Source organism: Natator depressus, chromosome 25 (genome assembly GCF_965152275.1).
Source record: "Natator depressus isolate rNatDep1 chromosome 25, rNatDep2.hap1, whole genome shotgun sequence".
NCBI lineage: Eukaryota > Metazoa > Chordata > Testudines > Cheloniidae > Natator > Natator depressus.
The window spans coordinates 9,252,940-9,270,120 of NC_134258.1; the positions used below are offsets into that span (position 1 = coordinate 9,252,940).

General features: G+C 50.9%; 1 protein-coding gene across 13 annotated transcripts in view; it reads right to left on the bottom strand.

The window, feature by feature from the left end:
* Window positions 1-17,181, bottom strand: part of PTPRS (protein tyrosine phosphatase receptor type S) — a 248,807-nt gene that overhangs the window by 42,958 nt on the left and 188,668 nt on the right. For 5 of the 13 annotated variants that reach the window (XM_074939366.1, XM_074939357.1, XM_074939361.1 and 2 more), the window contains 6 exons: window positions 16,986-17,119; window positions 16,641-16,785; window positions 10,532-10,837; window positions 8,627-8,820; window positions 8,137-8,163; window positions 5,143-5,260 (listed from right to left, as the gene is read on the bottom strand). In XM_074939366.1, coding sequence (XP_074795467.1) covers window positions 5,143-5,260; window positions 8,137-8,163; window positions 8,627-8,820; window positions 10,532-10,837; window positions 16,641-16,785; window positions 16,986-17,119 — 924 coding nt within the window. The remainder of the gene's footprint in view (window positions 1-5,142; window positions 5,261-8,136; window positions 8,164-8,626; window positions 8,821-10,531; window positions 10,838-16,640; window positions 16,786-16,985; window positions 17,120-17,181) is intronic. The other 8 variants (XM_074939363.1, XM_074939359.1, XM_074939362.1 and 5 more) reach the window with 2 other exon arrangements.

Here is a 17,181-nt window from a genome sequence, read left to right on the forward strand (position 1 = left end):
TGGAAGGTTGGACATATGACCAGGGAAGAGTATAAAAATATTGCTCGGGCATGTAGGAATGAAATCAGGAGGGCCAAATCGCACCTGGAGCTGCAGCTAGCAAGAGATGTCAAGAGTAACAAGAAGGGTTTCTTCAGGTATGTTGGCAACAAGAAGAAAGCCAAGGAAAGTGTGGGCCCCTTACTGAATGAGGGAAGCAACCTAGTGACAGAGGATGTGGAAAAAGCTAATGTACTCAATGCTTTTTTTGCTTCTGTCTTCACGAACAAGGTCAGCTCCCAGACTGCTGCGCTGGGCATCACAGCATGGGGAGTAGATGGCCAGCCCTCAGTGGAGAAAGAGGTGGTTAGGGACTATTTAGGGTTAGGGACATGCACAAGTCCATGGGGCCGGACGAGTTGCATCCGAGAGTGCTAAAGGAATTGGCGGCTGTGATTGCAGAGCCATTGGCCATTATCTTTGAAAACTCGTAGTGAACGGGGGAAGTCCCGGATGACTGGAAAAAGGCTAATGTAGTGCCAATCTTTAAAAAAGGGAAGGAGGAGGATCCTGGGAACTACAGGCCAGTCAGCCTCACCTCAGTCCCCGGAAAAATCATGGAGCAGGTCCTCAAAGAATCAATCCTGAAGCACTTACATGAGAGGAAAGTGATCAGGAACAGTCAGCATGGATTCACCAAGGGAAGGTCATGCCTGACTAATCTAATCGCCTTCTATGATGAGATTACTGGTTCTGTGGATGAAGGGAAAGCAGTGGATGTATTGTTTCTTGACTTTAGCAAAGCTTTTGACACGGTCTCCCACAGTATTCTTGTCAGCAAGTTAAAGAAGTATGGGCTGGATGAATGCACTATAAGGTGGGTAGAAAATTGGCTAGATTGTCGGGCTCAACGGGTAGTGATCAATGGCTCCATGTCTAGTTGGCAGCCGGTGTCAAGTGGAGTGCCCCAGGGGTCGGTCCTGGGGCTGGTTTTGTTCAATATCTTCATAAATGATCTGGAGGATGGTGTGGATTGCACCCTCAGCAAATTTGCAGATGATACTAAACTAGGAGGAGTGGCAGATACGCTGGAGGGCAGGGATAGGATACAGAGGGACCTAGACAAATTGAAGGATTGGGACAAAAGAAATCTGATGAGGTTGAACAAGGACAAGTGCAGGGTCCTGCACTTAGGACGGAAGAACCCAATGCACCGCTACAGACTAGGGACCGAATGGCTAGGCAGCAGTTCTGCGGAAAAGGACCTAGGGGTGACAGTGGACGAGAAGCTGGATATGAGTCAGCAGTGTGCCCTTGTTGCCAAGAAGGCCAATGGCATTTTGGGATGTATAAGTAGGGGCATAGCGAGCAGATCGAGGGACGTGATCGTTCCCCTCTATTCGACATTGGTGAGGCCTCATCTGGAGTACTGTGTCCAGTTTTGGGCCCCACACTACAAGAAGGATGTGGATAAATTGGAGAGAGTCCAGCGAAGGGCAACAAAAATGATTAGGGGTCTGGAACACATGACTTATGAGGAGAGGCTGAGGGAACTGGGATTGTTTAGTCTGCAGAAGAGAATAATGAGGGGGGATTTGATAGCTACTTTCAACTACCTGAGAGGTGGTTCCAGAGAGGATGGTTCTAGACTATTCTCAGTGGTAGAAGAGGACAGGACAAGGAGTAATGGTCTCAAGTTGCAGTGGGGGAGGTTTAGGTTGGATATTAGGAAAAACTTTTTCACCAAGAGGGTGGTGAAACACTGGAATGCGTTACCTAGGGAGGTGGTGGAATCTCCTTCCTTAGAAGTTTTTAAGGTCAGGTTTGATAAAGCCCTGGCTGGGATGATTTAATTGGGGATTGGTCCTGCTTTGAGCAGGGGGTTGGACTAGATGACCTCCTGAGGTCCCTTCCAAACCTGATATTCTATGATTCTATGCTGGGGGAGCAGGGCCAGGCCAGCCCAGGGCGCAGAAACCCCCTTCACTGGATCTGCAGTGCTGGTGATCGCTCTGGACAGAGTGGGGCCGACCCCCTCCAAGCTGGAAGGATGGCTCGAGGGGAGCGTAAGCGGAGATTATTGTCAGGGCTCTGAGGACCACTGGCCTCCTAGTGAGCACATGCCTCACTCCAGGGCTGTGCCAGGAGAGGATTTGGGGACTTTTAGATCAACACCAGTTGATCCCGTGTGAGACAGGATCTGACTTTCCCTTCCCATCTCAGTGCCCTACGTCTGCTGCTCCCTCCCCCACACCTCACCCCTACCTCCCGACTGGGGTGCTCCAACCTCTGGTTTTCTTGTTAGCTGACACTAGAGTTTCCATCCTACTGCACTCGCAGCCTTAGAATTTCCTGGCCTTTGCCTCTCAGGTCCATGTGGCTGATCTGTGAGGTCCCCAGCGAGAGGAGCCGCTCTGAACTCCCGCAGGGCCACAGAGCCATCTCCTTCCAACCTCACCGGCTTCCGTGCCGCTGACAGGTTTGCTCAGCCCTCTGGCCAATTGTCCGCTGGGCCAGAGCCGCTGATCTCGTAGGCAGCATGGAAAGGTGATAGATACCCCTCTGGTTCCAGCCTTTCCTCCAGGTAAACATGGCAAGCGACCAGCTTGGCTTAATGGTGAAATCCTAGCGGATCTTAAACATAAAAAAGAAGCTTACAAGAAGTGGAAGGTTGGACATGTGACCAGGGAAGAGTATAAAAATATTGCTCGGGCATGTAGGAAAGATATCAGGAGGGCCAAATCGCACCTGGAGCTGCAGCTAGCAAGAGATGTCAAGAGTAACAAGAAGGGTTTCTTCAGGTATGTTGGCAACAAGAAGAAAGCCAAGGAAAGTGTGGGCCCCTTACTGAATGAGGGAGGCAACCTAGTGACAGAGGATGTGGAAAAAGCTAATGTACTCAATGCTTTTTTTGCCTCTGTTTTCACTAACAAGGTCAGCTCCCAGACTGCTGCGCTGGGCATCACAGAATGGGGAAAAGATGGCCAGCCCTCTGTGGAGATAGAGGTGGTTAGGGACTATTTAGAAAAGCTGGACGTGCACAAGTCCATGGGGCCGGACGAGTTACATCCGAGAGTGCTGAAGGAATTGGCGGCTGTGATTGCAGAGCCCTTGGCCATTATCTTTGAAAACTCGTGGCGAACGGGGGAAGTCCCGGATGACTGGAAAAAGGCTAATGTAGTGCCAATCTTTAAAAAAGGGAAGGAGGAGGATCCTGGGAACTACAGGCCAGTCAGCCTCACCTCAGTCCCTGGAAAAATCATGGAGCAGGTCCTCAAAGAATCAATCCTGAAGCACTTACATGAGAGGAAAGTGATCAGGAACAGTCAGCATGGATTCACCAAGGGAAGGTCATGCCTGACTAATCTAATCGCCTTTTATGATGAGATTACTGGTTCTGTGGATGAAGGGAAAGCAGTGGATGTATTGTTTCTTGACTTTAGCAAAGCTTTTGACACTGTCTCCCACAGTATTCTTGTCAGCAAGTTAAGGAAGTATGGGCTAGATGAATGCACTATAAGGTGGGTAGAAAGCTGGCTAGATTGTCGGGCTCAACGGGTAGTGATAAATGGCTCCATGTCTAGTTGGCAGCCGGTGTCAAGTGGAGTGCCCCAGGGGTCGGTCCTGGGGCCGGTTTTGTTCAATATCTTCATAAATGATCTGGAGGATGGTGTGGATTGCACTCTCAGCAAATTTGCAGATGATACTAAACTGGGAGGAGTGGTAGATACGCTGGAGGGGAGGGATAGGATACAGAAGGACCTAGACAAATTGGAGGATTGGGCCAAAAGAAATCTGATGAGGTTCAATAAGGATAAGTGCAGGGTCCTGCACTTAGGATGGAAGAATCCAATGCACCGCTACAGACTAGGGACCGAATGGCTAGGCAGCAGTTCTGCGGAAAAGGACCTAGGGGTGACAGTGGACGAGAAGCTGGATATGAGTCAACAGTGTGCCCTTGTTGCCAAGAAGGCCAATGGCATTTTGGGATGTATAAGTAGGGGCATAGCGAGCAGATCGAGGGACGTGATCGTTCCCCTCTATTCGACACTGGTGAGGCCTCATCTGGAGTACTGTGTCCAGTTTTGGGCCCCACACTACAAGAAGGATGTGGATAAATTGGAGAGAGTCCAGCGAAGGGCAACAAAAATGATTAGGGGTCTAGAGCACATGACTTATGAGGAGAGGCTGAGGGAGCTGGGATTGTTTAGTCTGCAGAAGAGAAGAATGAGGGGGGATTTGATAGCTGCTTTCAACTACCTGAAAGGGGGTTCCAAAGAGGATGGCTCTAGACTGTTCTCAATGGTAGCAGATGACAGAACGAGGAGTAATGGTCTCAAGTTGCAATGGGGGAGGTTTAGATTGGATATTAGGAAAAACTTTTTCACTAAGAGGGTGGTGAAACACTGGAATGCGTTACCTAGGGAGGTGGTAGAATCTCCTTCCTTAGAGGTTTTTAAGGTCAGGCTTGACAAAGCCCTGGCTGGGATGATTTAACTGGGAATTGGTCCTGCTTCGAGCAGGGGGTTGGACTAGATGACCTTCTGGGGTCCCTTCCAACCCTGATATTCTATGATTCTATGATTCTATAAACCTTACTCAAGTACTCACAACCCCTGCTGATGTATGCAGGCCTGTTCCCTGCCCAGAAGTCTACACCACACCTCCTGCACAGCACAAACTGGACCAGGTTCGAGTTTCCCTTTATCAGCAGAGTGGTTTGAGGAGGTGGGAGTCCTCAGCTATATTGGGGATGGAGCATATCTAGTATAGGCGATCGGGAGGTGTAATGAGTTGGTTCTCTGCTGTATTGGGTGGGAGGATGTTCTCTTCAAGGGAGAACTGGGAGTTCTCTGGTTTAGAGGACTGGGGGGAGGGGTTATGCATTGGGAATGCTCTGCTTGGCTGTATTAAGGTGGGAGGTTCTCTGGGGTACAGGACTGGGGGTGTGGTGAGCTGAGGGTTCTCTGCGGTACTAGGGTAGGAGTCTGTCTTTAGGGAGAATCAGGCCTTCAGTGCTGGATTGGGGAAATTGTTCCTCTGCATAACAAGGTTGCGAGATGTGATGAGCTGCATAGAGAGGAAAGAGTTTCTCCAATTCTGGGCCGGGGGGAGTGAGACGAGTTCCAAAGGGCAGGGAGGGGGAGGGGGAGAGCCTCTCACCTGCACCCTTAGTCGTGACCAGTTTGGGTTTGCTGCGGGCGCCGTCCCCTTTCATGGTGTAAGCCGCCACTGTGATGGAGTACGAGGTCTCGGGCTGGAGCCCAGCAATGATCATTTCCTGTTTGCAAGATCCCAAAGAGAGAGAGAGAGATTTTTGTTTTTTAAAACAAAAGCTTGTTTCCTTGCAAGAGCCTTAGCCCTCTCCAGCATGCAGGAACGTTCACCGACACTGAAAACACAAGGCAGTTCTAGGAAAACATGGGGGGGTGGGGGTGGGGGAGGCACGCACGCTATGAAACACAGCCACCCCAGCTGCGAACAGACCGGGCGTCCGCAGGGACCAGGATGAAACGCACGCTCCCTCGAATCCACCTCAAACGCAGCCCCTATCTCAGTGCCAACCAGTTCAGCCATCAAAACATGGCCGTGCTCTTCAAAGCTTCCCGCTCTCCCACACAGCCTCAGAGGAGGGCTCCGTGGCTTCAAGGAGATTAAACTCTCCCCCCCACACCCGCCAGTGAGAGACTTAAAAAAAAAAAAAAAAAAAAAAACCACAAAACCCCACCGTCTGTAATATTAAAGGGATTGCTTTAATGCAAACTGCAAGGCGACATTTGCTGCCTGCATACTAGGGCTCTGTGTTACTTTCACAACACCCCCCCCCCCCCCCCCCATTCTCTTTCACTCTCACCACACCTGGCTCCCAAAGAGCTTTTGTTATGAAGCAGGACTCTAGCCTGGCCCTTGGCAGTGAGGTATTCTGCCCTTCAAAGACTGTTATGACAAGAACGCCCAAGTTAAACCAAGCAGGATGGGGGCATGCACAGCAGGGTTTTCCCCAGAGTCCTGGGCGGCAGGGTGAAGGGAACCTTGCATTTGTTTGATCTCCCTTCCCTCTACAAAGTCTAGGCCCCAGGCTAGCACTTGGGAAAAATTTTCTGCTCCTGAGAACATCTGTCCTGCCCAAAGTGGGGCAGGCAGTGAGAGAGTGGACCTTAAAAACAACATGCTGCTGAGGAGGAGGGATGGTTTAGTGGTTAGGGCCCAAGCCTCAGACCTACAAGAGTGGCCTTCAATTCCCTGCTCTGACATAAACTTTCTGTGTGACCCTGGGCAAGTCACTTAGGCTGCGACAACCAAAGACCCGCAGCCTGGCCACAGCTGACTTGGGCTTGTGGGGCTCAGTCTGCAGGGCTAAACATTGCAGTGTCGATGTTTGGGCTGGAGCCCCGGTGATGGGGATGGGTCTCAGTGCCCAGGCTCCACCCTGAGCCTGAACATCGACACCGCAATGTTTATCCCTGCAGCCTGAGCCCCAGTCAACTGACCCGGGCTCTGATACTGAGTGCCGCAGGTTTCTTATTGTAGCGTAGACGTACCTCTAGGGTCTACCTACGCTGCAGCTGGGAGTGCGCTTCCCAGGTCAGGGAGACAGACACACGGTGGCTCTGCTTGCACGCTGGTGCTAAAAACAGCGATGGAGCCAGAGTTAGCACGGGCAGCAGCTTGGGCTGGCTGTCCGAATACCATCCTGCCCGGACCCCTGGGGGCATTCTTAGGAGGCGAGCCCACGCTACCCCTAGCTACGCTGCTCTCTTCAGCATGCTAACTCGAGAACAGCTAGCTTGTCTGTCTATTCATGCTGGGAGGCACCCTCCCACCCGTAACATAGACGTCCCCTTAGCCTTGCTGGGTATGTCTACACTGCCGTTAAAACCCTGTAGCTGGTCATTGCCAGCTGGCCTGGGCTCACGGGGCTCAAGCTAAGGGGTCTGCAGTGTAGATGTTCGGGCTGGGGGTGCAGCCCAAGCTCTGGGACCCTCCCGCATCACAGAGTTCTGGAGCCCGAGGCCAAATGTCTACACCACGATTACACAGCCCCCTTAGCCCCAGCCCAAGTCAGCTGGCATGAGCCAGCAATCGGTTTTTAATTGAAGTGTAGACACACCCTCTGCTCCCCATCTGTACAAGGAGGATAAGCGCGCTGCCCTGCCTCACAGGAATGTGAGGAGGGTAACTGCATTCAAGATTGCGATGCTCTTTGAGATCTCATGAAAAGCACTGCATGAGAGCCGAGCATCATTCTTAGCAGGAAATCAAGATTTCAGCCTAAGTATTTTTATTCTAGCAGCCTAAGCCTCAGAACCTGCTAGCCCAAGGGAGGGATGCCTTCCCCCATTGCTTTGTGGCTACCGTCGTCCTTAAAACCATGCCAGCATTCAAGTGGAAGAAGTAAACGCTGCAGCTGGGAGCAAGCACCCCAACCCAGAAACACAGACTCGCACTAGCACTGCTTGGACTAGTGCGCTACAAATAGCTGTCTGGACATTGTGGCCTGGGCTAGACACCCAGCGTGGACCCAGGGGATCAGGTGGTCTGATACTCTACCCATGCTGTGAGGAATCCTCCCAGCTGCAGTGTAGACACACCCTAGAACCACGAAGTTGATTTTAAGGTCCAGCCCCTTGTGAGTTGCTAGGGCTAGCAGGGAGCGCTTTGTACCAGTGAACAGCTGGGAACCTCGGCTTTCTAATGGCACAAAGTGTTCACATTCAAGCCCGGATGGTTTAGAAGCTACTGAGCTCTTACGTCTCTCACCCAGCAATGTTTCTTCAACAGTGGACCAGGTCTCTGATATAGTCGCAGACCTTGCTCCCACCAGCCCATCTTTAAATAGGCAGCTTAGTTAGTTTGGTCCCACTTTGATGTTTGGATTGCTTCCACTATCGAGAAGCAGCTGACTCGACCTTCCCTAAGAGCTCGGGGGAAAACCCTGCGGTATTGCCATGTGCTGACTAAAGGAGCAGTCGGGATGGCATTGCGAAGCGTACAGGGTGGGGCACAGAACAATGCATAGAAACACCATAACAGGCTTGAAAATAGACAAGCTAGCACTCAAAAAATAAATAAAGAAGAGACAAATGTCACACCACAAATGAAGAGGGTGGAAGGGAGAGGACAGAACCGGGACCAGGCAGGAAGCGTTTTACTTACATATTCAGCAGTGTCATCTGTTTCCCACTGAGCAGAGAACAAGAGAGGATTTGCAAGTGAGAACACAAGGGGGAGAAGAGGGAAGAGAGAGACACACAAAGCATGAGGAAGAAATCCCCGGGCAAGTGGCAACTGGAGGTCAGAGGTTACCAGGCTAAGGTGAAGAAAGAAGTAGAATGGGAGAGGTTAGTAGATTTCGTAGTGACCTCGGCTTGATTTAAAGGAATGGGGCCCCGCCCTGGGGCCTCCCAGAAACGGGAAGGATGGAGCCTACTTATCCCAGTGTTGGGAGAACGGCTCATGGTCTTCCTCAACACCTACAGTCTGGAAGTGCGAACTAACTGAAAATGACAAGGGACTTGTTTGTCGGAGAGATGCTGTGCCACTTACCAGTATTTCGGGTCACTTGGGGCTATAACCCAAACAGATGGCTAGGTTGCCCTCCCCACAAGCCGCCATGGGAGAGGAAAGGGGGCAAGAAAGTCCTCACCTGGGCATCAGCCAGCATGACATCCTTGATCTGGGGCAACCCCTTGGCCTCTCCATTCTCCATGCGCACATAGTGGACCTGATAGCCACGGATCTGCCCATGCTGGCGGTTCTGGACTGGAGAGCGCCAGAACACTTGGATGGCCGTCGAGTTCAGAACCTCCACCTCCACTTTACGAGGTGGGGCGCTGGGCACTGTGGGGAAGGGAGAGAAAAGGGGGTACAGGCGTTAAGGCTTAGCACTGGATGCCCGTCCAGGTTGCATGGGGCAGGCACATACTGCATCTAGAGCCTTGCAAGTGGGCTGAGAGTCAGCGAGACTTGTGGAAGGCCACCACATCTGCCATCGCACGCTGTCATGGGCAGCGTCTGGATGGCCGCAGCATAGCTTGCCGATCCGGATGCACGAAGGTGAGCTCACGTCTTCTCTCTCTGCTCAACCTTCCTTCCATGAGCCCCTTCCTCAGAGCTGCCTGCCCAGAAGGAGCTGTATAATTCTGGATCAAACCCACGGGCAAACCTGATTTCCGAGGAGCTAGCCAAGGAAAGCTTTGGCTGTGCTTGAGGGACACTGTCTGGGACAATGCTTAAAGCAAGGGAGATGGGACTGAGCCAGCCCTTTCAAGGCATTTAAATGCATCTGGTACTCAGCAGCAGTGGTCTGACCTCAGGGCATGAAATGGGAAGAGACGCCCTGGAAAGAATTCAGATGGAAAAAGGATTTGGAGCAGTGTATGGGAGCCTGGCCAGGACAACACTGCATCTCTGTCTCCCAAGGGCACCGGAACAGGGCTGGCCAGGGGGCCATGACCCTCCCACTTTTTACTGGCCGTAAGGGCGAGCAATGGGAGGGAGGGGCAGAGAGGAGCAAGCCGGGGGCGGGGGTTTGGGGGAAAGGGCAGCGTGGGGGCAGCGTCTTGGGGCAATGGGTGGCTGGAGGGCAGGGCCTGGGAGGAAGGGACGGTACGGGGGTGAGCCTCAGGGGACGGGGTGGGGCCACGGTTCGGGCGCCTGTAGCCCCCCCGCTTTTAGGGTGCTTCTGCCGCTCCTGCTGTCTCCTATTACTCTGAGCAAGTTATTACCTCCATTAGTGGGTATCGTGTTAGGATATAGGCAGAGGGGTGGGCAAATGGGGGAGCTGTTAAGGGTGACCCTGCAACGGAAAAGAAAATTGGACTTGGGTCCTTTTCTGCTTGTTTGTGATGGAGGAAGAGAGCCCAGAAAGGTTTTGTTTGTTTTTTAAATGGTTTCCCCTTTTTCGCTTGCTTTATTTTACCCAAGAAATATCCGTTAAAGCAAGTCTTCCCTGTTCTTGCTTGAGGTCTCCTTAGGAGAACCAGAGGACTGGAACAAGAGCTCTCAGTTCTTTCATGAAGGGGCTGGAGTGTTACTACTTTAACAAAGAGATCCCTTCTCCTGTTTCTCTGTTTGTTGAGTTAAATATGCCTTAACGACAAAAATGGGAAGGAAGGAACCCTCACATATTTTAAAATAATTCTGGCTACAAATCCTATCCCCTCTCAATGGTCCAGATTCTACATCCTTGATAGCTGTGAGGTCATAATCTAACTAGCTCTCCAGCCTGCCACAGAATTTCCTCGGGAAAGCAGTGGGGACAAGACTTCAATGCTTGGATGTTAAAAAAAAAAAAAAATCAAGTAGGAAAAAAAAGCCATAAAGGACCTGATTCTCAGAGGGGCTGATGTCCATAGCAGCTGCAGGTTTTTGGGATGAGGAAATCTGGGGTCAGGGTGTGTGGGGGGAACTTTCAGGCCTTCTTCTGGCATAAAAAGTGGCAAAAAAGGGACCCAAAAATCCAATGTCTTTTCCTTTGCAGGGAAGTCTCCTCAGTCACGTATTTGTGGGGGACTCAGGAGGAAAGGAAACCGAAAGGAGACGGAATTACCATCTTCGTCTGTTCGGACGATGACTGGCGAGCTCTCCGGGCCTGGCCCCACCTCCGTGTGCGCCACCACGGTGATGCGATATTCTGTCCACTTTTCCAGCTGTTCCAGGAGGATCTGATTGGTGGTTGGGGGGATATCATTCACCTCCTTCAGTTCCGTGTCCTCAGAGTCCAGCGCTCGATAGCGGACGCTGTATTCAGCCAGGACACCATTTTGGCTCTCGGCCGGCGGAGGCCGCCAACTTACCAGAATGGCAGTGGATCTGGTGCTGACGCAGTTTATGTCTTGAGGGGGGGCAGACGGTTCTATGAGGGGGGGGGAAATTCAGGGGGGAAGGGAAGAAGGGGAAAAAAAACAAAAGATGGGAAAGATAAAAAAAAAAGAAAATAACAAAAAAATCTAAAATAAAACGTACAAAAAATTTGAGTTAGGAAGATAAATTAAAAAAAAGAGAGGGGGTTGGGTTTGGGTTTTTTTTACATAAATAAATAAAGGCAAGAGAAACGAAACGGGGGCATCGGAACATAAACGTTACAAAGCAAAGGAATAAAACACAGAGCGGGCTAGCCCAAAGTGACCTTCATTTTCAGCTACGGGTGACTGGACCACAGCTGAGTAGCCAGCCCTTCCTTCCTGGGACGGGCAGCTTTTAGCCCTGTTTTTAAAGCAGCCTTGCAAACTTCAATACAACCAAAGGCAAGATGAACTGGTAAAGTTGCATTAAGCCAAAGTTTTTAAACTAGGCTTTGTAACACCAAGATTTGCAAAAGGGACTAACTAAGGATCTGATTTTCAAAGGTATTTAGGTGTCTAAAGATGCAGATGTGTGCCTAGCAGGATTGTCAAAAGCACCTAAAAGTGCCTAACTCTCATTGGAGTGAGGTGTCTAAGCCACTTAGGTGTGTTCGAAAATCCTATTAGGCACTTATCTGCATCTTTAGGTGCCTAAATACCTTTGAAAATCTGACCCTAGGTGATTTTGGATGCGTTGATTCTCAGAGGGTGGGTGCTCAGCATTTTCTGAAAGTCAGAAATGTGTCTCAGGTTAGGGACCTAAACTCAGTAGCCATTTTGGAAAATCCTGGCTTTAAGTCCATGGTTAGGCACCTAAATTCGACAATGTTGGCCTTAAGTTCCCCACCCCCATGTGTTATCATCATCTGTAAGCCTGATAAGGGCCAGGTGACGCACATGTGTGTCTGGGCTGGTAGATTTGCAAGGCAAGTTTGCTGATGTGCTCTAAATTAATAAACCGCAGTCCCAGTAGATAGCTTTTCAGCCCCTGCAGGGACGGGCAGGCAGATGCTTGGAGCATGCTTGCAAAACCCAAGATGTCCGTCAGGATGAATACAGAAATGCTGACCTCCATTTAAAGGTTATTTAAAGATTCCTGGGCCAAATCCTGGAATCCTTATGCAAAGTCCCAGCTAAAATCAATCAGGGTTTTAGCTGACCATAAAGGGCTCAACTGTGGTCTGACAGTGGGGAAATCAGGGCTAAATTCACTGAAGTCAATGGAGTTACACTGATCTATAATGAGCATGACCGAAGGGAGACTTGCCCCCAGAACTACAGGGCTGGAATCCCTTTAGTTCGTACTACCGACACCCTGCTGGGGTGTTTAACAATCTCCCCGTCTCCTTTAAAAAAATCTAACCCACTTTTCACCATTTGTGCTGCCCCTTCCCTTTACTCTGCTTGGTCAGTGAAAACAGATTAATCACTTTCACTTCGGTTTACATAGTCAGTTTCCCTTTCTGGCTTTCACGCCCTGTTGTGTTTGGGTAGCAAACTTTACATCATATGGGATTTCTTAAAAAAGCTGATTTTCACTGATTTCTTTATTAATTGAACACAAACTCTTCTACTAAGATTAGTTTTGGTCAGATCTTCTCTCTCTCCCTGCACCCAAAACCTTAAGTTTTGGGCCTAAACTGCCTTCACAGGGCTCCTTTAACAAATCAATTAAAGCTTTCCCCAATTCACTCCTTCCCATCAAGGAAAGGAGATTTCTATGTAGTGATTAGGCAAAGTTCTGCTCCCTGCAGCTGGCTAGCCACGCCAAATAATAGAAAACATGTCAAACAAACAACCAAAGAAACAAACTTGAAACAAAAAATAAATCAATCCATTAATTTCAAAACAAAAGATCTCTCAGAAAGAAAATCATAATAATAAAATAATATCGATATATAAAGCAAATCCTTCCAGAACGTTCCCAGTCTGTTTACCTACCTTCCAAACTTCAACTGCTAACTTATAAGACTTTCTTACGTGAGAACAAGAGAAACTGAGCTACGAGGCCAGACCAAGCTCCTGGTGGGTTTCTGAAAACTATTTGCTTTTAGGATATTGCCCTTCTCTGACAACTCCTCTATGCTGGCTAGTCTCCCCCTCCCCTGGTTACCTAGATATTGCAGTATTGATAGACGATCAGTCTCTGATCTATCTTATTTCTGACAGATACCAGCACCCAGACTGGCGACAGCGTGGCCAGATTCCCCGTAACAGACAATTCTCTCTACCTGGCCTGACCATAAAGGATGATGAAGCAAAACAGGCCCGTGTGCTGTCCCCTTCTGCATCTTAGAGACATCTATGACTTTTTCATACTGAGCTGGAAGACGAAACAGCCCCAAGGTGTCTCCAGCTACCTGTCCTCGGCACCCAACGCTCAGCCCTGTGGGTGGGGTCGAAAACTGCTTCCACTCCTCCGAACCCAGCTGAAGCCACAAGGGCTGCGAAACCCACTGCGGAGAGGGTCTGACCTGACCTACCCTTTCCATCCTGAGCCTAAGGCTCCTGACACTCATCATGAAAGCCCCAGTAGGCAGAGCACGGCGCTCCGGCCTGCACTTGGGAGCGCTGTTTCCATCAGCGGCGGCTGTGCCTGGCACTCTCACTCACCCTCTAAGCTCCAGCATGAGGACCTGCCGCATGTTCCCGGAGCGAGACCTCCTTTCGGGATCATTTGTAGCACTTTCCCTGGTTAAAAGGGACGGGGGGGGGGCACCTATGCCCCACGCTGCTCTCAACTGACCACAATGCCTGGACAAAAACACGCACCAAGTGCTGGCCAAGTTGGAGAGACACTCTTGGGAGTTCATGGTACAGTGAGTTTCCTTCACAATCCAGCCCAACCTGCATGGAACCGGGGGTTGTGGTGCACATGGAGAACAGGTGATATGCTTCACTTATTCCAGGGAGCTGTGTGCAGTAGGCAAAGAAGCTCTGCAGATCTGGGCTCCACCTCTCCATCAAATGTCTTGGCTACACAGGGGACTGCCACACAGCAGAGAGCCCACTGCGAAGCATGTAACTTTCTGTGCCCACAGATCTCTTTTCACCAAGCAGACAGCTTTTTGAGACACCCCTGCCCCCGCCCATTCCTCCCCCAGGGGCTGCAGGATACCCAGAGTGTGTAGCAGACTGTGCAGCGACAGGGTGGACTGTATTTGTGAATCAGCTTGAGACCAGCCAGTACTCACCTGAGCTGCATCTTTTACAGGCTTTAAGTTGACTGTCCAAGCCACAAGAATGACCCTTACTGACCTTGTACAATACAATGCGTTTAACCCTTTAGGTACCACAGACTTTAGATCACTGTAATTTCACTCAGAGCCTATTTGCGGTGGAGAAGGATCAGAGCAACTGGGTAGGGGAACATCCCTCTTAGGAAGGAGCAGAGAGGTGAAAATCCCTCTGGTTCCTCTATAACCCATCCCACACATCCCCGCCGCCACTCCTATCAGGTGACACCTGCTTCCTGCACCAGGAGAAATGTTCAAATGAGGAGGGTATTAAGAAACTCTAAGGGCTTCATAGCTAGGTTAGAAAGGGCAACATTGCCTTAGGTCTCCAAGCATCTGATTCATTGTTTTCCAATCTACGTCTCTGGTACTTGAAGAGTTAAAACCCAGCTACTTCAAGAAGAAAAAGATACTTTACCTTTAGTTTAATGGATTTTACTTTGGTTATGATGCTCGGGAGAGCCACCCTGACAAGAGATGTGGAGGGGGCTGTGCAAGGGGATGCATGCAGGGAGGGGCTGCGGGCCAGGCATGCATGTGTGTGACAGCTGAGACTGGTGGTGGTGGGGGGAACTACACAGAACACCACAGCAGATGGCTGGGGTGGGGAAAGCTTTGGTGTTGCAGAGACAAGGTGGGAAACTGCCCAGGCAGCAAGAGAGACAGACAGTGCGGGGAGCTGGCTTCACTGGGTTGTGAGGGCATGCAGAGAGGCAGGCAGGCAGATGGATGGGGGAGAAAAACAGAGCCAGGGAGCAGGCCAGGAAGGAGCTGAACAGAAAAGGGGCTGCAGAGGAAAGACACAAAAGCCTGCCCGAGCCAGAAGGTCTTTGAGCCGAAGGATGCCACCCGGACAGGGGAGAATTGACTCGTTCATCCAGCAGCCAGCCAGGAAAAAACGTTTCACCACGTTACAAAATGTTGACAGCTCCCCAGCTGAGGTTCTTATGAGCGTTAAATTTGTGAAACTGACGGCTATCCCTCCACAGCTGAGCTGCAGACCAATGGAACAAACCACGCCTCCTGGGCAAATGCCAGGATAGAAAGATCCCCAAAGAAGCCCCCCACCTGCCATCTCCTTTTTTTGGGAAAACCTCCAGTGTCGCTAGGCCCTACAGCCATTTTCCACCCCGTGATGCCCACCCCTCTGGACTGCTTGTATCCAACCAGAAAGCCCCGTTCCCAAATCCTCCCCCCCAACCAGCCCCATGACTCCCAGAACGAAAAGCTCTAGTAAAACAGAAGCAGAGTGTGGGAAAGTTTTGACACCTATACTTGATCCTTTCGATTCATTCTTTTATTTCTTGGTGCTGATCAAGGACATCTGGTTCTTTCTACTGGTACCGAACTGGGTCAGAACTGGAACCAGCGGTGTTTCAGCAAAGCCAGGAAACAATTTTCTTTTTATATAGATACCAACTTTTATAAAAAAAAAAAAAAACATTTCAAGGAAGGAAGCAAACAAACAAACAAGCAAATCTCTGAATGGACTGGAGACTTGAGAAAGCCCCGGTAAGAAATTCTGTCTGAAGTAGAAAGAGAAACTCCCCTTTCTTCTTGCTCCTGGGCGAGAGAGGGAAGGGGAGCTGACAATTAAAATGGAAAGACGAGGGGGGCCGCCCAGCTGAGAGGCTGCAGCTCCCACTTGTTAAGGGTTGTGAGCGATGGGAGCTCGCTTGCGCTCTCACGCGCTGACCAGAGCCATTTCTGAGCTAGTTCTGCTCGCGGCTACTCCAAACTGCGGCCGAGGGATTTAGTAGAGATGAGAGGAGACAGAAAACACAAAGAACAGCTGCCACAGCCACTCATGCAGTGAAAAAACACCTCATTTAAAAGCAAAGATCTGTGAAAAGCCCAGGTTGAAATATTGCCATCCAGGGCTAGTCATCCCCAGGGCAACAGCGAAGGGAGACAATCCATTAAACTAAAACCAGCACATTTGGGTTACATACACTCCATTCTGGTGTCGTTAACATCCCCGCCACATTCCCCCCCTCCAGCTCTGCCAAGCCCCAGTGGCCTGTCTCCGCAGGCTATGAAGTCACTTATGAACAATGAGGTGGGGGCTGCTTTCCCTCAGACCGATGACAATGTTAGTTTTATTAATCACCATCTACCCCCCGGCTCACAAACCTCTTGCAGAGAGCTCTCTCAAATCCCTCGTGTGTCCCTCCCCGGAAGCTCCTGCTCAGTTTCTGCTTGTTAACGACCCATAGCCTCAAAGCGGGAGGCGGGAAGCCGTCCTCACTGAGCATGCTCAGCATGAAGGGCCGAGGGGGACAGTGTCAAGCTCATTAAGCCGCCCTGCTCGTTAAGCCGCTCCTCTCGGACAGGTGGTGCTAACTCGTGTCCTGATCCCAAGCCCACCCAAACCTTGACTATATAGGTCACGAGGGAGGAGGCGGTGGGGTCCATAAGTACAGGATAACCCCCTCCCCACAGAGTACCCCAGCTGCGCAGTCCTCTCCTGTGAGGTCGGTGCCGTGAACTCCCCACGGTTCCATACCCCTGTGCCTGCCATCTGTGGCTCCCTGACTGTCTTCCCCTCAGACAAGGCTGGGAAAGGAGAGACACCTACTAGACTGCAGGGTCCGCTCCCTGACCTCCGGGGTGTAGGCCCCCAGGCCCAGAGCCGAGCGGGCAGCCAGCCGGAAGACATACTCAGTGTTGGGCTTTAGACCTTCTACTGTGAACGAGGTCGCCGGGTCAAAGGTCTTCAACACCTGGAGGTGGGCCGGGGGGGGGGGGGGGAGAGAAGGGGAGGGAAGAAAAAATAAAAACAGGGAGCAGAAACAAACATCCCCACAAAAAACCTGCCCTGCTTCCCACACCTCCCAGCCACCCCAGCTAAGGGAGGGTCCCGCCATCCTGCAGGCAAAAGGGGCAGAACCATCATCATCCACGCCTCCCTTGTGGCACTCACCTCCCTGCCGCGATCTCCTTCCCTGTAGCCGAGTTCGTACTTCACGATAATCTCCTGCCGGGGAGGGCTCCACGACACTCTGATGCTGGTCTCCGTCTTGGCTTCCGCTTGAAAGTTCATCGGCTGCCCAGGAACTAACATAGACCGAGGAGGAATCCACAGGGTGGGGTTGGACAGCCAGCGCAGAGGAGGAGGG